General features: G+C 49.4%; 1 protein-coding gene across 2 annotated transcripts; it reads left to right on the forward strand.

Annotated features, from left to right (window-relative positions):
• The first annotated feature begins 3,652 nt into the window (after window positions 1–3,652).
• SDC4 (syndecan 4) lies at window positions 3,653–22,352 on the forward strand. 2 transcript variants are annotated; one of them, XM_005524668.3, is made up of 5 exons: window positions 3,653–3,807; window positions 17,138–17,279; window positions 18,157–18,209; window positions 18,453–18,636; window positions 19,872–22,352. In XM_005524668.3, exons 1-5 carry the CDS (start codon window positions 3,733–3,735, stop codon window positions 20,021–20,023), a joined length of 606 nt encoding a protein of 201 aa, XP_005524725.3. In that variant the 5' UTR covers window positions 3,653–3,732; the 3' UTR covers window positions 20,024–22,352. The 2 variants fall into 2 exon arrangements, with proteins under 2 accessions (XP_005524725.3, XP_014109628.1); XM_014254153.2 differs by lacking the exon at window positions 3,653–3,807 and having other exon boundaries at window positions 17,042–17,279.
• Window positions 22,353–23,331: the final 979 nt, after the last annotated feature.

Here is a 23,331-nt window from a genome sequence, read left to right on the forward strand (position 1 = left end):
AGCTGTGAAGGGAAGATGTGTTAAAGAGGAAAAGGAAGTTGAAACACAGACACCATGATTTCTAGGGTGCCACAGTGGGTGCTGCTCACCTGACTTCTGGTTAGAACATCTTTTTTCACCAATAACTGTTCTGTGTGTGCCATCTGAGTGTTGTGAAGAGCAGCAGGTGGGAGGAGAAGTGGCGATATGCCCAGGACACAGCCCATGACTTGAGGGTGTACCCAGATCACATGAAACTATTGTGGTCACTTCTTTATCAGGAGTGTAGAAAAAGAATGCCCTATTTAGCCACTGATTCTTTACATAAAAAATAGCTGTCTAGGAGGCTATTGTTTTCCTTCTCAGGAATCGTTGCCTAAAACAGGAAGATGTTTATTTAGGTGATCTGTATTTTACCAGCTGGTGTACAAAGGGTGGTGCTGTCTGAATGACTTTTGCTGGAGTTCATTTCCCTCTTGACAGGAAGGTAGGAATTGTGCTGATGGTCATCTTTGCTAAAGGGACAGCGAGGCTAAGAGCACACATTTCCAGAAAAATTCAACATTAGGTGGCTCAAACCATGGGATGAGAGTTTTCAGTCACTCCTCTTCCTCCACCCACGTGCTGTGCAGGTGTGTTTTTCCAAAGAGTTCAGCATATTGAATGGACTTTGGAAGCTGGGATTTCTTAAAACTCTACGTTAAGGCTTCTTTTTGCTTGAAAATCCTGCTCTAAGCTCTTTTTGAAAATTTGCCTGTAGGAACTGTGTTGAGCTTGGCTGGAGAATCTCTTTTCTTGATTAGTGCAACAGAATTTATGATCAAGTTGTCTAAAGGGCCTTGTTTGTGGCCTTCTTCAGATTATCTAGACATTTCTTGACGTGCCATGTAAAAGTGTGATTCCTCTCAGCCTCCAAATGTATTGTATTTGGACACTCCATTCCACTTCCAGCACGTTTGTGTTGTGTTGGTAACTGACAGCTGTTTATTTTGATTTTCACATGAGGTTTAGGTAATCCTTCACCGTTGAGCACTAGGTTAGGAACAGGGGTGGCCACCCTGTATTATTTCTCTGCCAACTGTAATTCTTACATGGACAATGCAATTCACACACCTTGAATGTGAGAATTCATTGCCCAGAACAAATGTATTTCTCAACATGCATTTTATTTTGCTTCTGCCTCTCTCTCTTATGGTGAAGTTTCAGGAAAGGACATTTCAGTGGTGCATTTTTGCTCTCTGGGCCCATTTGTCCTGTTGCTCTCTCTGAGTGTCAAATAGCCACGGATTTTCTGCGTTATTCCAAAGAGGAGAATGTCAGCATTTTGAAAGGGAACACTTGAAGGGCAAAATGAAGGCAGCTGTTTTATGGCCATGAGTTTACAGAACCATATTATGATTTTTATTACTGCATTTCCTTTCATTCTCTTGAGATACAGTCACAGAATGTTTCCATGTGTGTAAGGAAGGGAGGTGGATCTACACAATGCACTTTAAAAATGTCATCAGTAAAGTTACAGGAATTTGTTCTCAAGGTTGAAAAGTACATTAGGGTTTAGTTTAATTTTTTCTTCTATTTCCAAAAGCCTAAGATCAGTTTGCCTGAAGGATTATGCATGCAGGTGTGACATGGATGGACAATGTGTGTGGTCCCCAGGCCAAGCAGGCTGACTCCTCTCCATCTTATCACAACAGAACTTCCCTGGGAGGGAAAACACTGTCCTGTGCCATGCAAGGGGATTTTTTGGTGGAAGGGGAATGTGTTGAGGGATATGATAACCAGGAGCTCGGCATATTGTGCTTGTTTGGAGAGGAAGTTAACGGGTGAGTGAGCAACATTTGTAGCCACAATACAGAAAGTTGGTTTTGAAAGCATCTTTGTGGTGGCTGCTTTACCTGGAAGGATGTGTAGAGAGGTCATGGCCACATGCACACAAATACAGGTGGCATTTAGAGGGTTTGGGGGCATGGAGTGCTTCTGGCCACCTTGTGCTGCTGAGGCTGTCTCCTGTCTGGCAGATGTCATGGTATGGACCATGGACCACTCTTTGCACATTTGACCCAATCTCTGTTCCCCACCAGCTACAGCTCCCCACCTCTGCTGAGTGTCCAGAGCTGGACATTTATGGGAGCTGGTCTCCCTGGCTGCAACAGCAGTGATTTTTATCAGTTCCTCTGTGTGATGAAGAAAGGGTAGTAAGGAAGGGTGGTAACCCAGCCTGCAGCACAAATCCCTCCCTCATGGCCTTGGATGCTGAAGCGAACTAAAGGGTTAGTGACACATGGCTGTCCTGAGCAGAGCAGGTCAGCAAAATCACCCACAGCCTCTTCCAGGTTGGTTCCTACCATTATCCACGTGTGCTGTCTGCAGATCTTAACTATTTTTTTTTAAGCCCTGAGCCATGCTCCTTGTCAATTCATATTATACCAACAGGCTCCACAGCACGGTGCTGCCAGGAGATCCCTCCTGCCAGTGGCCATGTGTGTAGGCACAGTCCTAGCAAACACTGAGGACACGTCTGGATCTCAGCTCACACCCTCTGCAGCTGTTTATTCCCAAAGGAACAGGCAGCTGGAAAAGCTGCTTCACCTTAGGGATGTTTTTGGTTGGAGGTGGGACAGGGGGAAGGTTACAGGTTCTCTCAGGATAAATTTGTGGTGCTGGAGGAAGCTGAGAACCAGATTGAATGAAGCTGGCATCTGTACCTGGCAGGTGGGATCATGGCACATATGCTTTGCTATGCACTGATTCCCTGTTAAGAAAATATTTTATTCTCTAGAAAGCAGAACCCAAGTGCAAGTTGGTGTGGCTGCAGAGTAAGCACAGGGCTGTAGTGTTGTGGTATTTCAGGTGCCCCTCGGGTTAAGGGGCTGAAATAGATATTGTCAAGCAAATTCTTATGGTCAGGCAAAGTTATTAATGTGAGAAGAGAAACGGAAATGAACTGTGCTGTTGGATTTTCCCCCCGCTCTTCATCAGCGTGGGTTTTTGCGCTTGCTGCTTACACAGAAGACTGAGGGAGCGGTTTCGTGTTCCATCCCCGCCGAGCCCCGAGTGATGCAACACCCCCCGGACAACCGCGGCTGCCAGGGACAGGGGCTCGCTCTCGCTTTTCCCTAAATGTGAGATTGTCACTTGTGGAATATTGCAAAAGTGGATGCTGTGTGCCCGCTCCCTCCACTTTCTCTCTTCCTCCTTCTTAGCCCCGCTTTCCCTTCCCTTTTATCCTTTCCCCCCGCTTTTCACTTCTCCCCCCGTTTTCGTTTTCCCTTTCCCCCTTTTCACTTCTCCCTCCCTTTTCCCTTCTTTTTCCTCCTTTCCTTTTCTCCTGACCCTTTTCCCCCCTTCCCTCCCTTTTCCTCCCCCTTTCTCCCCGTCCCTGTCTTTCCCTTTCCCCCGCTCCCCATAGCGCAGTGCGGAGCTCCGAGCCGTGCACAGCGGCTTCCGGAGCCCTCCGAGTCCCCCGGGGCGGCTCTGCCGTGTGTCCCCGCTCGGGCTGGCTCCTGGCCCGGCTCCTGGCCCGGCTCCTGGCCCGGCTCCTGGCCAGCGATGCTGTCGGTGCGGGGCAGCCCGCAGCCTCCCGGGGCTCCGGGGCCGGGGCATTCCCGGCGGGGCGGGGGCAGCGCCGCTCCGCCCCGTGTGCCGAGCCGTCCCTATAAGGGCGGCGGCAGCGGGGCACAGCCAGAGCCCGCTCCGGTCGGACCGGCCGCTCTTTGCTCCGTGTGTCCCGGCACAGCCCAGCCCAGCCCGGCCATGCCGCTGCCCCGCGTTCTGCTCCGCGCTGCGCTGCTGCTCGGCCTCCTCCTGCGAGCCGCCGCCGCCGAGTCGGTGAGACAGGGGGAGAGGGGAGGCTCTGCCCGGCAGGGAAGGGCTCCCGGTGCACGGGGGGTGGGTGACCCGCGGGTCTCGCTCGCAAGCTGCCGCCCCCCAGGCGCTCTGCCCCCGCTGTTTGCCCTTCTCCGGGGGAAGGGAAGGGTGGGTGAAATAGGGACACGGTCATCGGGCCGGTCCCGTTCTTCCTCCGGTTCGCTTGGCTCGGACTCTGCCTCCTCCGGCCGGTGCCACAGCAGCCGCCGCTGGCCCCGCGGCTGTGCCGCTCCTCACGTACCCCGATCTGCCCCCTGCTCGGCTTCCAGCAGCGCAGGCACCCGGCTACCTGCCACAAATGAACTGCTCTCCCTTACAGTTTTAATCTCCAGCTTCTGGCCGTGAAAGTCCTTTAATTCGTCTTTTCTTGTGCGTGTGCGGTGGGCTGGACGCGTGCGGTGCGTTACAGCGCCTGGGTAGGCTTTCCAGCCTTACCTGAGTTTGGGTGTGCTGGTACCTGGTGTCTTTCTGTGTCTATCAAACCTTCCTCGCGTCCACATGGCAGTGAAAAATGATGCGTTACCGTGGAGGGTTTAAAAATCTCTTAAACATATAATGAGGTGAAACATTTTGGATGCTTCAGGCCGGCACATGTGGGGGTCTTTCGTGGTGAAGCAGAAATCTGAGATTCTGGCTTCCCGGCTGTTTGTTTGTTTTTGTGTGACCATCTTGCTGATAGTGCAATTAGGGCAGATTCCTCTGTTAGTGTGAAAGAGCTGCTGAGATTAAGGTAACTGCAGGAGATCAGGGGTTCCCAAAGTAGATTTAATCATCTACATTGGTTTGTTTTGGATTGAAGGCTGGGTGGGCAGATCAGAACTTGATAAGGCTCTGCTGCTTTCTGCTAGGGGCAAAGGGCTGGGGGGGTTGCTGATTGTAGAGCAGGAATCTCCCACAGAGAGCATCTGTAGTAATTGTCAGCTACCCTCTAAAACCAAGCAGCCCAAATCCACTTTACTCTAATCTGGTGTGTTTATCCCTGCCATTAAGCACGTGAATCGGTCGTTTGGGAACTGGCCCAAACTAGTAGGGCAAACCTTTGGGGCAGACAGCATCTGGAAATTGCACTGACCATGTTTGGTATGAAATGCAACTTGGTGTCCCTGGGGACTGGACTGGTCTGCAAGCATCGGGTTTCTGCAAAGACAACAAATTTTGCACAGATGTGGTCTGTAAATCCTTATATAGAATTTACGTGGAATATTTATCCGTAAATATTTTAAGGTACCTAAGATTGAGTGTGTGCTTGAGAAGTAACACTGGCCTACTATAAAGCCTAATCCAAACAAATTGTTGGGGTTACGGGCTGCCGGGGAGGAGACAAGGATGACACACGGTTTGCGAGAGTTCTGCTGGCACTCCTCCCATGGTATTTTTTTTTTTAATAGCACTGCCAAAACGTGCAGGGCTGCACAGCATGTGGCTCTTGGTTTTTCTGTGCGGGCAGGGTGAAGACAGGTAGCTGTTTCTTAACAAGATGGGGATTGTATTTCTTGTGCTTATGTAAGAGTATGGATGCTGAGAGTGATTCGGTGCTTGAGTATTTCCCCAAGCCTGTACCAACAAAAATGCCTTGGCTCTTTTCCCCTTGAGCAGCTTTCTGGTGTAAATGGGATTTCTCCGTGTGAAGCAATCCTGGATGTGTAAGAGGGTGGGGAATATTACTGGAGTGCCTAAGTGTGACGTTGGAGCTCAGGCTGTAGGTGGGTGGGTGGGTTTGTGTTATAACAGCCCCACAGCTTTGTGTGAGAGCACTGTCCTCTTCCAGGGGGGCTGCAGCTGATGCCTGGTGTCACCAGGTGGTCCCCAGCCCTCTCCGCTTGAGTGCCTTGGAAAGCAAAGGGTGTGTGGGCAGGATGCTCCCCTCTGTGCTGTGCAAGGATGGGCTTCCTGCAGAAGATGTGGGGGGTGGACAGCAGGTCACCAATGCGTCCAAGATGTGGCATCAGTGGATTTAACAAAGGACATCAGGTCTGCCTTGCTTGGGCAGTGGCATCGCTGAGCTTTCCCGGTGCATTCAGCATCCAGAAGTGCCCCTGGCAGCACAGGAGGGAAGCAGGAGGTATTCCCCCATGGCACAGGGCATTCCCTCTGCTGCAGGCTTGGGCTCTGCTCAGTTTATCTGGGCTGCAAAGGGGCTGAGTGCTCAGCTCAGCGGGGCTGTAGCAGTGCTCCTGGGCTGCAGCCTTGTTGCAGTTGTCCTACTTTTGTGCCTTGAACTATGCGGAAAAAGTCTTCATGCAGCACCACATCGTGTTTGTGTCCTCAGCAGCACAGAGCAGCAGAAATCCAACCCAGAAGCCGCTGGCAGAGGATTGCTTAGGGAGAGGCGGGGGAGGCTTGGTGCTGTTTGTGGGCTCTGTTTGCTGGTTTAAAGCAATCATGCACAGAGGCCTCCTGATTGGCAAAGCTGGTGTCTTGTTGATGATAGCTGTGTTTGGAAAGTAGTGCAGCATTATTAATGTTAAAACCGGTTTGGCTTGTCCTGCTGCCATTGATCCCTGAGGCCTGTTCTTTCTGCTCTTTGCCCAGTTTCTCATCTGTCCCTCCCAATCAAATCAAGACATTGCTATCTGCACGTTTTACTTTATTTTACCTTTACTTGCCATGTTCACATTTAGAGCAAATCTCTGCTTTGTTTGAGTCTACTTAAAGCACAGAGCAGCAAAATGACAGTGTCTGAAGCAGTGTCCCTTAGCCCTGAAGGAGAAGGAACTCATGACTTCTGCAAGTCAAACCTATAGCTGTTGGGATGAAATGACTGCAATGTGTAGGAAAAACCAACTTCTTTAGCACCTTGTACTTTCTTGAGCTGCATGCACAGCTCATGGGGTGGGAGTTCAGGGCTGTGTGGTCCCTCCCCAGCTGAGCACCTCGGATGTGGAGGTTCCCATGGGTAGGAACAGTCACCCTGCAGCACTTGGAGCACAGTCAGGGAAACAGCACTGCTGCCCAGCCCTCATCTGTCCCAAGTGCTGCCAGCTCCCATGATGGAGAGTGCTTTCCTGTGGTTCAGAGCTTTCCCGAACATCTTACGCAAGAGGCAAGTTGGGGCTGAACTTGGTACTTCTCAGAGCTGTGATACCAGAGGCTCATTCACCCTGGGAAGTAAAGGCTGTTAGCCAACCTGTTTGCTCTCCTTCCTGCCCCTCCAGTTGCTCTCTCCCAAGCACTTGCAATCTAGTCCAGCAACAGGGAGAATGTTTTTCCTATGTGTCTTCCCCCCTTCCCCTCCAAGTTAATGGCTGTACTATTGCCTTGAGCTGTTTGAATGGCATGGGGAGGCCATTTGCTCTCAAATGCCTGAACTAGAGCCTAATGTGACCTTGCCATGATTTTCCTGTAGTGTCATACTGCCTTTTCAAAGTGCTTGTGTCCCACTTCCACCGCAAGCTGGAAGCTGCTAACCTGACTTTCCAATTGATGGTGGAGGGATGCCACACTGGCTTGCTGCTCAGCATGCAGGCTTCAGCACAGCTCCTACAGCTACTTTTCCTTCCAACTTTGACTCCTGGTAGTAAAAGCTCTCTTGGAAATATCCTGGTTGCTTGAATCCCCTTGACTGTAAGTTACCGCTAGGTTGTGTTGTATCTTGTGTCAAAGTTGTTTTTCCTCAAATGAATAGATTGGACCTGGGTTTAAAGACTTTTTTTGATTAGTGATAGTATCTGTACCTGTAAGGATGGCATGGTAGCTGTGGTTCCACGGTCTGCAATGTAGATTACTTGGGTTGACTTGTAAGAGTACTTGATTAAGTTATCGCGGCTCTGTGATCCCACAGAACTCCCCAGCCAGACTAAACGCAGCATCCATCCTTCAAAACACTTCCTAGCTCTTGAGTTCACATTTATCCTCTTGAGCCTGCTCTTACGTCTTGCAGCTGCATTCTCCCCCTTTACTCAGTACATCCTGTTCCTTTATGCCCTGTGACAACAGCCGGGCTGTGCTGCTTTTGCAGCCTCAAACGAGAAGCTGATGCAGTTGAAGCACTACAAAACCGAGGGGACAAGCCCTGCACACGCCTGACCTCCGGGCTGCTGTTGAGGAGCATGTGTGGCTGTTTGTTTGAGACTCGCTGGAATGCAAATGCTTGAGATTAAGGATTCAAATGATTTGCACTAGAATGAGACTCTTGTGATGAGACTGGGCTTGGTGGCTCTGAATAGACAGGGCAGCCTAGTTAGTGTTTCACTTGTAATGAGCCTCTGCTCCGAGGGGCTGTAAAATATCCTACACTAAGGAGCAGTTGGGACTGTGCTCCTAGGTTAGTTCAGACTCATTTTTTGTCTTTAAGTGTGTGCCTGAATGTTTGTCCAGTAAATGCTGCTGGTCAGAGGATCAGCTCTGCTGTGTGTCGCCCTGACTTGCAGCAGTCACGCTGTGACTCAGGTTTCTGGCACTTGGCTTGGCATCCCAGCTCGCAGGGACACTGCTGTCACCCTCTGAGTAACGGCCCTGGCCCCTTACCCAAAGCAGTGACTCAGACTTCTGAGGCACTGCAGCACAGAGGTGGATCTCTTCTTCTGGGGCTACAGAAGGGGTGACAGGCAGAACTGGTGCTGCTGCTTGGCACCCAGTCTGTGCTGCCCTTGGCACTGAGAGCCTTTGCTGCTGCCTCCTGTTTAATCTGGTTGTGGCTTTGGTGGGCAGGAAAGCTGTCGGGCTCTGACATGTGACTGCTGCCAGCAGCCGAGTTGGTGTTGGCAGAGACAGATCAGAAAATGGCTCTGTCTTGAGCAGCCATAACTTGCTCTGGCACCCCCGTGATTCCTTCATTTTCAGGCAGATACTGTTGGAAACAAGAGCTGCATGGGAGAGAGGAAAGCAGCAGTATTATCCGAAATGACTGAAAGCATTCAAAGCAAGCTAAAGGAGCATAAAGTCTCAAAAGAGGGGGTTAAATACTTAATCCTGAATCTGGAGAAAATGTCAGCGTAGGAGGGGAAAGCATGCACTATGTAGCTGTGTCCCTCTCGGTTTCTGAAGGCTGGCTGACTAGAAGATTGTGCTTCTTGTAAAAGTCTTTATTTTTGCTGGAAGTATGCACTCTTGTCAGTTTTATCCTTAAATCCTTGAGGCTGAGACTCTGCGTATGAAATGCCAAGAGGCTGTTGTTAGACAAATTATTGGGATAACTTAAAAATCAAAGCAGTTAATTAAAATCTCAAGGAGACACTCCTTGGGGCAGGAAGGAGACTGGGAGACCCATAGCATGGTTACCCAAGCAGCTGGTCTTATGTCAACTAAAACCACGGTTGCTTCTTGCTTAAACAAATCATGTTCTGTCAGGCAAAGCAAAGCCTTCCATGGGAAGGATTTCTCTCTCAACATTGCTCTGCCTTAGCTGCTGAAGGGAAGAAGGCATGTTCACCATGGTTCCTCTAAAACTGTGCTGCTGTCAGACTTGAATAGAAAGAGATGTGGCCTTTCCCCACTTACCTTGCTGCGAGGCTAACCCTGCTGCCTCCTGCCCTTTAGCTGCTGTTGCAGTCAAACTAGAGTGATGAAAAGCAACATTAATATGCAGTAATGACCATCAAAGTGCTTGGACCTGCGCTGAAGTGGTCAGCACAGCAGCCAGAAACCTCTGTGCAGAAGGCAGAGTGACTGAGAGGAGTATGGCTGGAAGGAAGGCACCAGGTGTGGTGCTGTGCAGGCCTGGAGAGGAGTGAGACCCATAGGTGGAGGGACAGATCCTGACAGGTGTGGTGCTAGGAGGGTGGCAGAAGCTGCTTCAGCGGGCTAATGTCCCACTTTAAAAACAGAGAAGCTCCTACTCTCCTGCAAATGGAAATACAGCCCTTACTGATGTCAGGAGCTTTTGCTTGGAAGATTCTGTTCCCCAGCGAGGTAAATATTTATTGCAAATCCACAGTGTGCAGTGGAGCAGAGTCTGGAGCCAGGATCTTGCAGGAGACTGTTTATGCGCGGGCTGTTCTTGGCGCTAATTCCAAATTTCCTGAGGCTGAGTATGAGGAGCTGGTCCTGCGTGTTGGTTACTCAGACTCGCTCATCCAGCCGAGCACGGGCTCTGCAGCACCAGGGAAGGAGTGACCAGAACATAACATAAAACAATAGCTGGGTCCCTCTGCTCTGGCTGGGCACCGTGGGTGCACAGACGTGCTCAGGGAGGGATGGAAAGCTGCTGCTGGCTGCTCACCCTGTGCTCAGAGAGGGGAAGGAGCCTGACTGGGAGCTCAGAGTCCTCAGAAGGAGGAAAATGCTTCTGGAAGTGACAGGTTTCCTGAAGTACAGCTGCAGTATCCTGAACAGCACGTGCTGTGTCTGCTGCTTTCTGGGCCCAAGCCAAGCCATAAGTAGGCAATGTCTTTGTGAAGAAAAAAACCAAAAAACCCCCAGCAAACCCCGTGCCCTGAAAACCCAGGCTCTGGTGCTGCAGCTAGCCAGGAAAATCCCTGCTGTTGAAATGTTTGTTTGTATAAATGCTCACACGGGTATGGCTGATAGCGTAGCAGCAGCGCTCCACTGTCTCAAGTGCTTTTGTGCCGGTAACTTCCTCTGCTGCTGTTCTTTGCTGGCACCTTTGCCAACAGAGCAAGGCTTGAAATAGCAGAACTGTGCTGGCAAAGCTCAACTGCCTGGGCTAAGCCTAAATCTTTGGGCTACTACTTCTGATTAGATTAAAATGGATCGTGGGAGGGGAAGCATTTGTAGGGCGCAGCATTGGGAATCTTGACTGTACAAACAAGCTGAGATTAGCTGCATGGTGAGCCAGATAGGAAGGGCACTCTTTGAAGTTGGGTGTCTGCCTGGCTTAGTTTTGCTAACACTCTGGCATGAGGGAGCATAAAGATCCCAAAAATGCACATCACACGTTTCTTGCCAAGTGGAAATTCTGCTTGTGTGCATGTTCGGGGAAGCACTGGGGTGTAGCTGTATTCTAGGAAAGGGCAGTGAGGGCAGGCCTCTTCCTGGCATGAGGGGGAAGTGTGACATGTGAAGTATCCCAAGTCTGAAGTGTCAGCATGAAAAATCATCCTTGATGGAAAAGCTGTTTTGCTGGGGCATTTATATATATATTTTTTTTCTTCCACAGTCAAGAATGCAATAGCATTTATTATACACTAAGGCAACTCAGAGTGAGCTGTGAGCTGGAAAAACTGTGAATTCCTTTTTTAAGCCTGAACAGAATTTTTCCGGATTCTGGGCTGAGCTCTGGACAGTGAAGCATATGAGCTACTTATGATGAGGTTTGTAAATACCATAAAAAAAATATAATCACTTTATGAATTAGGTGTGTATCGTGGTCTGTGATGGTATCAGGAGAGCCCTTCAAGGGTGTGAAATGTCTGTCAAAGTTGTTTTCCTCTTGAGTCACATGAGAGCTCCTGCTTTTTCGTCCTGTAGTTTTCCTCCTAGCTTTATTTGCTTCAGGGCAGGTGATGGGCACAGCCATCTGCAGCTGCCTGCTGAGCTTTATCTCCCTGAGCAGGAGTGGGAACTGGTCCTCTCCTTCCCGAGCTCTGGAGCTGGGAACTGAGTGTTTAGAGAAGCTATTTTGCCACCATTGCAGTAAACATACCCCAGCATGTGCCTGCCTGGCAAAGGACTCGATCTTTATGGCTTTGCTCTTGGCTGATAATCAGGCCAAAGCAGTTAAACAAGAGTTCATTCCTCTTTAATCTCTCCATCCTCCTCCCGCAGCGCCCGGTGCGCGATGTGGCTGGGGGGGAACAGGCTGTGCGGTCACAGCAGCTCAAAGGTAACTGAAGTTTGACTTTGTAAGTGCAAGGAAGCTTATTTTGAGCAGGCAGGGCCTGGGAGGATTCATCCCCACTGCAGGGGAATCACCTGTGACAGCGAGTGGCTCTCCAGAGCCCGGGATTACAGTGTCATTGTCACGGGGATTATGGCTCTGCTGAGCCCCCGGGAGAGCTGCTTGTGGCCACACGGCTTAAAGAATCACACGGGGAACGGGGCTGAGGGGGGACTGGGCCAGGCTGGGGCTGGGATGGTGCTGGATGTGCCTTTGCACGTGGGCTGTGAGCACAGCAGGCTGGCTGGAGATGGACTCCTGCTTGGACAGGGACTGCGCAGGCTTCCCTTAACCCACCTGGAACAAGTGATGCTCGAACAGCTCCCCAGCCTGCATGTTGCTTCTCCTGTCTTATGAAGCAAAACCCTTTTTTTGTTATTGAGAACTATTTAAATAAAAATTCTTTTCCCCTCTTGGGTAAGAGGCACAGAGTGTGCAGTAGCTGCTGTGGGTTCTGGAGCTGCCTGCAAGCCCTGCTCTGTACCCCACTCTGATTTACCCCTTGGTCCTCAGTGCCATGGATTTACCTTTATGGGTCACTGTGCTGGGAGTGCTGGACAGTGGCTGTCACAGGGGATGGGCAAGGCTGGCTGTGACCCTGCTCTATTACTGCTTGGAAAGTGTTGAGCAAAGGTAGTGTTTAACTATGTCTGGAAGCCTCAGGTGATCCTGTCTTGCAACTAAATGCAAACACATGCCTGGATGGGAGCTGTTTAACTTTTGTCCCTTGGCACAAAGGCCAGTGCAGGCTGTGTGTGCTGCAAGTTGTGGGACAGACTGACCAGGAATGAGTGGCAGGTAAAATGATACCTCCAGGCATGGTCACAAGGAGCTGGCACAAGTGCATTTTATTATTTTACTGTGGCTGGTGTGTTAAGGGAGTTAGGTGTGACTTCAGTTGAAATGTTATTTGCTTTGCTCTCAGGACTAAAATGACTTGTGTGTATTTATTTTCTTCTCCCTTACACAGAGCTGAAACATGGAGTGAAAGGTATTTGGGGGGGAATATAAACCCTTCCCTTACTTGTCTGGAAGGAGCTGGCTCTGCTGCAAGCTCGTGTCACTTCTAACTTTTAATGCTTATTCAGATGTGAAGATAGAGCAGTCTTTGCCTGTTGTCACTGCACACCTTCCTCCTGTGATCAGCTCTTTTTGGCTGTTTCACACTGATTTGAGCTGCCCTGTTTCCAGTGCTGTGTGCCTTCTCTGCTTTTGGGGGGCTCTTGGGGCTTCGAGGGGGTGAACTCACTCCTAACCCCTGCTCTTTTATATACTTGGCGTGAGCTTTAAAACCTTCCTGGTTTGTGGGCTCCTGCAAGAGCTGGGTGGAAGTGAACTGTATGGAAATCCCCTCTTGGGCTCGGTGGTTTACAGAGCTCTGCATCCTTGGTGCTGCTCATGCTGTTCAGGAGCCCTTCCTGGTTATGCTGGTTGTTGTGCATTGTGGTGCTCCGTGACAGCACAGGGTCTGGGGAGGATATTTTGTGTATTGCTGCTTGCTGCAGTGAGATGAGGTGATCTGTACAGCTGACCCTGAGTGCTGAGCACCTGAGGAGCCCTGGGAGCAGCTTACCCCTACCTGCAGGCTCCACAGAGTTAACAGCTCTGTGCCTCTGCCCTCTTCTGCCACCTCCCAGGCTGGCCCAGCTCCGTGTGCTTTTGTCTAGGGAAGGTTGACTTTCACCTTGCTCCTGTTTACTCCCAGGTTTATGTACACAGTGCTGGGGAGGGAGACCAGGAGCAAGCACTGGGTCTCCATGCCAAAATTATAAACTTGATAAAGGGCTCTGTACACTGTGAATGGCCCAGTCCCTGCAGGTCTGACTCCCTTTGCAGCTTGCTGGCTGTGACCCTTCAAAGGAGCTTTTAATAAACTCAGTGTTTGATCAGAGACAAGGGACAGCTGTAAAAGCCAGTTCCATATCTGGAAAACTTTGTCTCTGCCCCAAAACCCCATTTGGGTTTTTTGAAAGGGTTTGCAAAGGCTGTGGTTGAGGACATGTGAGCTGGGGAAGGTGAGCTGCCTGGGTTTGTTATTTCCCAGAATTTGCCAGTGGCTGGGGAAATTCACACATTGCACAGCAGCTTTGCTTGCTGCCTCAATAAATAGCTGATCTTGCTTTGAGAAGAGATGAATGGTATTCTGTGGCTGTAAGGGAAGACCCCAGAAGCACAAAATGGAGTGGGATGGGTTAGGGATGGAGCACAGCAGGGCTCCCCATGGTCCCAGGGGTGCTATTCCTGTGCCTCCACTGAGCAGAAAGTGTCTGGCTTCATCCAGTAGTGCAGCCTGTCTCAAAACATGAGGCTTCTGTGCCCAGCTTTTCCAGGAATGACACTCACAGTTCACGTGCCTGACATGCTGGTTGTCTGGCAGGGAATGCACTCTTATTTATTTTTTTTTTTTGCCACTGGCAGGCAGGAAAAGCTTCTGCTCCCCAGCATGCTGTTTAATCTCCCTTTGTGCTTACTGGGGATAAAGCTGCTTAACATGAGGAAGAAATCCTTGAACTGGACTCCTGCAGGAAAGGTTGATTCCTGCCCAGACCCCTCCTAGAGAGGAGCACATTCATAGCAGGACTGTATTTCAGCAGCCAGGCTGAGGTGGGGCTGTGCAGACTGTGCCAGCAGGTCCCTGGGCTGGCTGCAGCGTGGGGAGAGCAGTGGTGGGACACAGACTCTGAGCAGCGCTGTGCCCTTCTCTCCAGCTGGCAGTTGCAGAAGGTGTTAAGCTGGATGTGGCCAGGGATGACTTGGCAAGGGCTGGCCATCCTCTCGTGGCTGTCTTGGTGCTTTTTCCTCTTGGCTGCAGCCTGCAAACCCACAGGAAGTACAGGCACCCACCGTGGTGCCTCTTCACCAAGCAACAGAACTCTTGGAAAGGGATCTACTCTTCTAAAACAATACTCCAGGGAGCTCTTTATGTGGCACTTGGGAAGCTCAAAGCTCTTGCTTTTAAGTCCCGTGAAGGTGCCTGTGTGCCCTCTCACAGGTGTGTATGTAAGGAATGTGCCTGCTCCAGACCTGCCCTGTGAGCACTCCTGTGTTAACTCTTCCCAGCCTGCCCGTGTCCCAGCTCCCAGGCAGGGCCTGCTTCCTAGAAGGACATGCCTTGAAACCTGGAGAGTAATTGTGGAGGTGCCCAGCAGCCCTCTGACTTACCTGCAGGATGAATCTGTAATGTGAGGCCACTGCCCACAAGAAAAGTTTCCTCTATATTTAGAGAAGTTATTGCGGCTTCCAGGAACTTCCCCATCCTTGCTCAAGAGGATGATGAAGAATGAGTTCAGGGAACGCTCCCATATAATCTTATTTATGCTTGTGAGTCAGTAATTTCCTTGTAATGTGCCCTGCTGGTAAACACTGTGTGTCCTGATTTAAATAGGGTTTTTTTTGATAGCCAGACCTGGTGTGTTGCACAGCGTGCACTGATCACTGTGGCTGTGTGCTGCCACTCAGCTCGTGGCTGGGCTGATCTGATAAGGCCAGTGTGCTGTCCAGCCACCCTGGGACTTAAACTTGGGTTTTCTTGAGCTGCCCTTGCTTGGACATTACTGGCTGTGACTCATGGTGAAGTACAGGGTGAGCTGGCACTGGGTGTGGCTCGGCACAGCACTTGCCAACATCAGTCTCTGTCCGGTGTGGGGCTTTCTGGATCTGCAGCAAATGTGCTCCCCAGCCCCAGGAATTGGGTTCTTCCTGCCCCTGGATGAAATGGCCAGAAGCTGCCCTGGGAACAGCTACTGCATGTTGGCAAGCAGTTTCCATTGCAGGGCTGGCTTTGGCTGGGTTTCGAATATCTTGAAATGAATTTGCCTTGGAGCAAATGATCAGTAACATTAGGAATGCCTGATTCCAGGCTGGGAGAGGATTTCTTCCAACTGACTTTTCTCCCAGCCCCCTTCCCAGCATCTAGTGCCAGGCTTGGCATAGCAGAGAGAGAGGGTCTGGGAGGAGAACTGGCCTCAGCACTTTATGCCCTCTGGGCTGTTCATCTGGTTATCCTGCAGTGGGGTTGCTGGGGAAACCAAAAGTGCCTCAATAAGCAAGGAAAAGCACATCCAGTGCTGCTGCTGCTCCTGGTGCAAAATGAGAAATATCTTGTGCTTTTTTGTGGCAAACCCCATGTGCCAGTGGGCAGGGGAATGAGGCTGTGGGCAGGGCTGGGGCTGTGGGCAGAGGAGGCTGACACGGCTCGTGGTTGATTGTTTGCCTCGGTTAGAGATCGATAGCGGATGTAATTCATCACCTCTGGGCTGTGGGATGGGCCACACCTGGCCAGGTGAGCAGGAGGGCTGATCCCAGCTGCCCAGGGCTCCGTGGTGCTGCCATCCAGCTCTAAATGTCCCCACGGGTCTCTGATCCTCCTCACCCCACTGAGGCTGTAGCCTGGTAAGCTTGAACATTGGGAAAAACCCTTGGGTGTGCAGGACTCTGGAATGCCCTTCTGGGTAGGCAAAACCTTTGTCAAGACTTCCCAGCTGTCCTGTGAGGACAGCATGAAAGAATGCTGTCAGCTTAGCCCCCAGCTAAGGGACCTGTCCATCTGCATCATGCCCCTTGCCTTGGGGGAAGGGCTTGAGTCCCCTCCGTGGGGATGATTTCATGTCTGTGGCAACATCTGGAATCTGTGGGGTGGTATTGGGCAACCCCAAAGCTCATACCTGTGGTACCCTGAGCAGCCTGGCCCCAGGGCTGTGGGGCCAGGAGAAATAGCTCTGGGAAGCTGGATAACTTGGGTGAGGGCAGGAGATTTGGGCTTGTGGCTCCTTGAAAGGTCCAAGTGCAAATGAGCTCTGGGGGGCAAATTGTGATTGTGGCCAAACTGCTGGTATCTGGGAGGCTCTCCAGCTTCTGTGCTGTAACTGCACTCCATGGGCCTTTGGATCCTGGAGATATTTCATAGGTTTGTTTGTTTACATGCCTTTTAAAAAGGTGATGCAGGAGAAGCTCTTCCTTCAGGCCAGTCATTATTGATAGTGAGCACTCTTGAACTCAGCCCATATTGCACTGCAATTCAGCTGAACTGACAGACCAGCTTTTAACCCTTGGGTGATAAAATAGGCTTGTTCTCAGTATAAAGAGTGAGGAATTGTTTTGGCATGAAGCTTTGGCACTATGCAAAAAGCGACCTACACGTGTCAGGCTTTTTTTCCTGGGAATAAAAAGTCCTTCTGAACGCTTCCTGATCACAACCTGAAGGTATTACATTTCCAAATGCTTTGCCACAAACTCCTGACCAAGATCCTGTTATGGTATTTTCACCTTGTGTGTTCAGGTGAACCTCTTCAATCTGTAGCCCTCAGGAAATTCCCCTCCCAGACTGGCTCTCACTTCTGTTATGAGAAATTCTAGGGAAATTCAGCTGATAAAGATAATGCTTTTGGTGGAGAGGAAGTTCAGCATTTAATATTTTTTTTTCTGGTGGAAGTGATGTGCTCAGGCTCTGAACCTTCTGTGAAATGCTCCTGGAGAGCTGTGTCATTTTTAACACGTCTCCACCCCCATGTACAGGTGAGAGAAACTGAAACCATGGATGCTGGATGGCTTGACTACCCTGCCTCTGGGGACTTGCCAGACGATGAAGACATTGGTGAATTCAGGCCTCACTTAACCTCTGATGGGTTAGATCTAGATGAGACATCTGGGTCAGGAGGTAAGTGGGGAAGTGGATCTCCCTCAGCTGTTGCTGTGAAATTTCTTTCAGCACCAGCCCTTGAGTGATGGGCTAAATCACAGCCAGAGCTCCAGAGGAACCACAGTGTCAGGTGGAGATGAAAACTGTGACTCGTAGTCACTCAGATGAGAACAGTGAAAGTAGTGATGCCGTGATGTTGAATCACTCAGGGAGGACAGATGGAGTTCTGCCAAGCTTGTCTTGCTGCAAATGAAAAGGCCTTGTGCTGGCTGGATCTTTTTCCTGTTGAACTCCAAAGAACTGCTGAGAAACTTAAAAAAAAAAATTTTAAAAAAATCTATTGTTGAGGCAGTGTTAAAAGGCTTAAAGTTAATGTCTCAGCTGAGGCCAAACAAGGTAAAGGGACTAACTGGTGTTTAAGTGAACTCTCTGTGACATGCAAAGCTTCCTGCCCAAACCAGTTTCTGTAGCTCTATGTCCCTTTATGTGAACATTTATTCTCTAAAAGTAAAAGAACAAATGCTGAAATCAGTGCCTGACATGTTTGGGCAGATCTGGAGGGTTGGTGAAGGATCCTTTAGGGATGGGTGGTGGGAGCAGTGCCCTCCATTGGCATTGCCTTGTGAGCTGTGGCAGACCTGCTGTGCAGGGGCTGATGGATCCAGCTGAAGAGCCCTCCCAGCACAGAGGTGCTGGTTTAAGATCACATCTGGTGGTCTTGTGCAATCCAAGTCATTAAATGATAAATAGTACCAGTAGATAAGAGGGAGCTGTAGAGGACAAGAGTCCTAGTTTGTGTACAGTTGCTGGGTATTGCAGGAAGTGTCTGAATTCTGTAAAAACAGCACGTAATGAGGGCAAAAACTTTATTTTTTTTTTTTTGCCCCTTCTGCAGACTACCCAGACTCTGAAGATGGCTTGTATCTGAGCACTGTGGATACCCCTGTGGTAGGTATTGCCCCAGTATGTTTTTAAGCAGCGTGTAGCTCCTCTGGTCTGTCTGTGAAACTTTCTGAACACCCTTCCCTGCCACAAGACGTGGCATCAACACAAATCCACCTGCATGAGCAGGCACAGTGTACTTGTAATGCACTGAGCAAACTTTCTGTGCCCTGCACACCCTCCTGCTCTCAGCTGTGGGGTAGGCTGGGTGCTGCTTGCTGATGGGTGTGGTTTGTCTGTGTGCTGTAGATATCTGACAACTATATCCCTGGAGATACTGGCAGAAAGATAGAAGGTGAGAAGAAAAACACAATGGTGGACAACGAAATCATCCCAGACAAAGCTGTACCTGTTGAAGAGAACCTGTCCAACAAGATCTCCATGGCAAGCACAGCCAACAGCAGCATCTTTGAAAGAACAGAAGTCCTTACAGGTAATACTCCACCTTGTCCTGGTAAATCATTAATACTGAAAATCAAAATGGCTTCAGTTGTTCCCTGTTTCTCTGGGGAGCAGCTCCCTGCTGACAGGGGAATGATTGCTTTACCTCTGTGGCTACCTGTAGTGGGGTGGCTTCTGCTTCCCAGTCCTTACACAACAGCAGAGCCTGCTGCTGTCTTTGCTGGGATAAACAGCTTGTTTTTGAGCCTACCAGCTGTCTGTTGGCTTAATTCATGTGGCAGCTGCTCTGCACCCAGATACTGCCTCAACAAGAGGCGTCTCTGGCCATAAAGCAGTGACATCATAGACTTTTATATCAAATACAGGCATTTTCCTTCCAACCTCTGCCCATGTTCTGCCTTTTTTGAGCTTTGCGAGGAGCCAAGCAACCCCTCTACCCCTCTAAGGGAATCCAACAGCTGGTCAGCTGTAGGAATCTGAGTACCAATGTCTAGAGCAAAACCAAGAGATTGCCTTCCTCTCAGCACGTGGGACAGGTCTGTCCAGCACATTGCTGCTTCAGGCACTTGGTCTGGTGGTCCAAGTACAAACCCAAGCTCTTTGTGCTGATCTGCAGCCATCCTCCCAGTCAGAGAAGATGTTGGAGGAGTGAATTGCAAAACCATCTAGGAAAGAAGCTGATTTAGTGCAAGCAATAGGTGTCACAACAAACTTCAGTGAAATCTTGTGGCCACCCTTGGTGTGAGGAGAGAGGAAGTATTAGTGGTTTTTTGCAGGTTTGTGGGTTTTGATTGTTGGGGTTTTCTGATTTTTTTTTTTAATTTTTTTTTGAGGGAAGTGGTGTTGGTAATTGGATGTTGATGAATTGAAATAGAGTCCCCAGGGTGTGCTCACACAGGTAGTTAACAAATATGCAGATTGGAGCCTGTACCATTTTCCTGTGGGTTGTGGTGGGGCTTTTTTGGGTGGTGTTTTTTTATTTTGTCTCTATACAGGGAGAGCATCTTCTTGTCAACATTTCTTTTTTGGACTAAACTGGAAGATTAGCTCAAACTGGTTAATGTGGAACATGTGACTGTTCTGTGGTTGGACTGGAAGCAATCCTGGCCTTTCCCAGTAACATCTGCTGTTGCTGAAGGTGCCAGCACACAGTGACAGGCACATGGACACTGACTCTGGGGGCTGCTGTTCTCAAAGCAGACTTTGCCATGTCACTGGTGGTTTGGAGTTGTCCAAGACTTACTCCAGTCTCTCTTTCCTCCCCAGCTCTCATCGCAGGAGGAGCAGTGGGTCTCCTGTTTGCCATCTTCCTGATCCTGCTCTTGGTCTATCGCATGAAGAAAAAGGATGAGGGCAGTTACGACCTGGGGAAGAAACCCATCTACAAGAAAGCCCCCACAAACGAGTTCTATGCCTAAAGCTCAGCAGCACCTTGTGCCCATCAAGGGACAAACAGACTGTATGGAAATACTGTGCCCTCAGATGAGATGTACTGAACAAATGTTTTCTTTTATTTTTTGGATTGAATTTCAAAGTGACTTTGAGAAAAAACAAACTTCCTTCGTGACCCTTCCCATCCCACTCAGCTAACAAGGGCCCAATGAAATACAAAGAGTCTGAAAAAAAAACCCTCAGTGTATTTTTTTTTTTTCTAAGTTAGTGTAAAAAGAATAAAGATGCCAAATTTTCTGCTTGGTTTTATAGAGGGTATATAAACACAAACCAGACTGTATGGAAGCAAACACCATGTGTTTGCATCCAGCGTGCCGTGCTGGGATTGGCTGCTTCTATAGAAGATGGCTTTTTTTATAAATCTTGCTACTAGATGTCTTGCAGCAGGCTGTTGATGTGAAGCATTTCTGTGGAGAACTATTTATGAATCTCTTACACTACAGATAATGTTGCCTTATCAGGGAGTAAAAGGCCCACAAGGGCTCAGTACCCCTGAATGCCATAAAGGGCTGATGGGAATGTCTTCCCCAGGAGAATTCTGTCTCTTCCTGTTGGCCCCAGGCAAGGGTCATTAGTCCTTGAAATCAGGACAGCCAGTTGTGTTTGGCTATGGCAACACCCTTTCCTTGCCTTCAGTCTCTTACCTTTTTTTAAGGATTGCTTGTAGGATTTTTTTATAACAAAATTTTAAAGAAAATAACCTAATGTTTATATAAAGTTTGTAGAAATTGTTTTGAAATAATAAAAAAAATAATCTACTTTTTTAATTTCCTCAGATTTATTTTTTCAATCCCTTTGTGTTTCCTTTGGCCGGGCATTTCTCTAGAGATGCTGTTTTATATGATTCATATTCTGAACTGAAGCAGAGTTAGCTACAGAGTGTTACAGGTTTCTTTTAGTTCTATAGCAGCTACTATAGAGGGTAAAGATATTTATGGTTTTCTCATAACTTCTCTAGGATTTTTTTTTTTAAATAGAATTATTTATAGTTTCTGAAACGGCTGCTTTCTCATTTGATAACTTTTATCCTTTTTATGTAAAACACTAATATAATGAGTCTCTGTGAAAACTATTTAAGCTTTTATTCTGTGAATTTCAATTACAAATTCAAGGCAATAACTTCTGTATGCAAAGTTGGATGCATAAAAATATGATTGAAGTAGAGAAAAGACAAGAGTAATTCTAGGCTGTAATATATTACAATCAGTCCTATAGAGCTATATATTATATATTTTACTGAGATATATACAGATGAGAATGAAAAGGCTGGAGTTAATTCTTCAGCAGCCTTATGGTGTGGTGTCTAAGAAGCTTTTGATCTTGTTTGTGCTGCTGTTTGTCCAGTGTCTTGTGTAGAGCACCAGGGGCTTGGGAAGGAGCCTGGGAGCTCCTGGGCTGTGTCCCAGCTCCTGGAAGCAGCTGTGGCCAGGAGGTGCCAGGTTTGATCCAGAGTCAGAGCAGAGATCCCCACCTGGAGCTGCCCTTGGGAGCAGGTGTTGGGAGCTTGCAGTGTGGAGGTGATAACTTTGTCCCCTGGTGCTGAGCCCTGCCTCTTAGGGAAGGCTGGATCTGAGCTCTGCCTGGATGGCATCTCCCACTGGGAAGCACCGAGCTCTCTCATAGCTCTGAACTGCTGTGGATCTTCCTTAACACCCCCTGTACATGGCTCCTACCTCCACTGAGAGGGGAACCAGCCCCCCAGTCTCCCAGAGCAAAGGGTGATGTGTGTCAGGAAGGTTTTACAGAACCACGAGCAAGTTGGGTCCTCCCGCATCTCCAAGTCTGACGTGGTGTGAGACAAAAATCTGAGTGTGGCTCCCCAAACTGAGTACCTGAGCAGGCAGCACTAAACCAGGCAGTTGTGAAGGCTGGTTGGAAATCTTCATGGCTCCTGAAGCCTTCTTCCTGAGGCTTTGCTGTAGGCTTGAGGCCAAATCCAGAGAGGCAACAGAAATAAATGTGTCCCCTCCTCAGGGTGAGGCAGGAGCATGTGTTGAGACATCAGTGCAGAGGAGAGTTTCTCCTCTGCGTCACTCACTTGGTCCCAGTACAAGTGTGTTCAGGGAAAATGTGGGCTCTGGGAGGCTCTCAAAGCTGCACAGAGTTCACTGGAGGCTGGAAAGGAGAGGGACGACTGTACTGCCTGTGGGCAGCACTGCCAGGCAGGCAGGAGCTGTGGCTGCTTCTCGGGATATTTAGATTCTCTTGTGTAATTGCTCTTGGGGGTTTTCCACTGTTACTGGTTTTTATTTTTATTTTTTTTTTCTCAAATAAATGGTACTTTCTAAAACTGGCTTTTTGGCTGTTTCTGATCTGAAATTACTTTTGGGAGCTGGATAACTGGGAGCTCATGTTTGTGTAACTGCTTGGTTTACTCAAGGGAGGCACACTGGGACCTGGCGTGGTGGCCTGCAGCTCAAAGGGGCTTTGTCAGCAGCTCCTGAGCTGCCTGCAGTGCCTGGCCCATGCCTGATTCCCACAGGATCAGCAGCCCTGGGTCTCTGGAGCTGCTCAGCTCCTCCAGACAAGTAAAGCAGACACAGTACAGTGTCCTCCCTCATGCTCAGTTTTGTGGTGGCACATAGAGTGCTGTCCCCTTGTAAGCAGGAGAGGCAGAAAGAGGCCTGTGCCTGTCCCCTGATGGCAGCACATGCCTGTCCCCTCAAATGAAAGCAGTGTACTGGGTATTTTGCTTAACCGAGCTTCAAGCCAACCCTGTTTAACCACGGTAGGCTGCTTCCAGTGGGTGAAGGGCTGATCAGCTGCTCTGGGAGCAAGGTGACTTCATACTGTTTGGGGATAAAACAGCTGTATTTTTAGGCAGGCTCTGGAGCATCTGATGTTTGTCTGAGCCCCTCTGCTCTCAGTGGACAGGACCCCCCTCTCTCCCCAGGCAGGTGGGGGAGCAGGGGCTGTGTGGGGAGCAGGGCTGTTTGCTGAGGCTCCTCAGAAGTGCTGTATTTAAATGGATTATCATCCTCAAGAAAATCTAATTCCCTTCTCCCTGGTGGGAATTCCTGCTCCAGGTGCTTTGGATTAGCATGGACAGAGGAAACAAACTGGGACTAGTACACTGGCTCCCTCAGGGTGAGGGACTGGCACGTGCTCTGCTCCTTGTTGCCTGCTCTTGTGCCAGGTGTGCCCTCAAAGGTCCTCTGAGAGTCTCATGCAGTGCTAAGAAAAGCAGATCTGTGTGCTCCCAGGGCCCTCCTGTGCTCCGTGGGAGCTGCTGTTTGTCAGCACATCGCTGACGTACTCCTGCAATCTCCATGTT

The sequence above is a fragment of the Pseudopodoces humilis genome, chromosome 19, assembly GCF_049639895.1.
Source record: "Pseudopodoces humilis isolate 2021_Gansu_Grassland_sample_001 chromosome 19, ASM4963989v1, whole genome shotgun sequence".
Classification (NCBI taxonomy): domain Eukaryota; kingdom Metazoa; phylum Chordata; class Aves; order Passeriformes; family Paridae; genus Pseudopodoces; species Pseudopodoces humilis.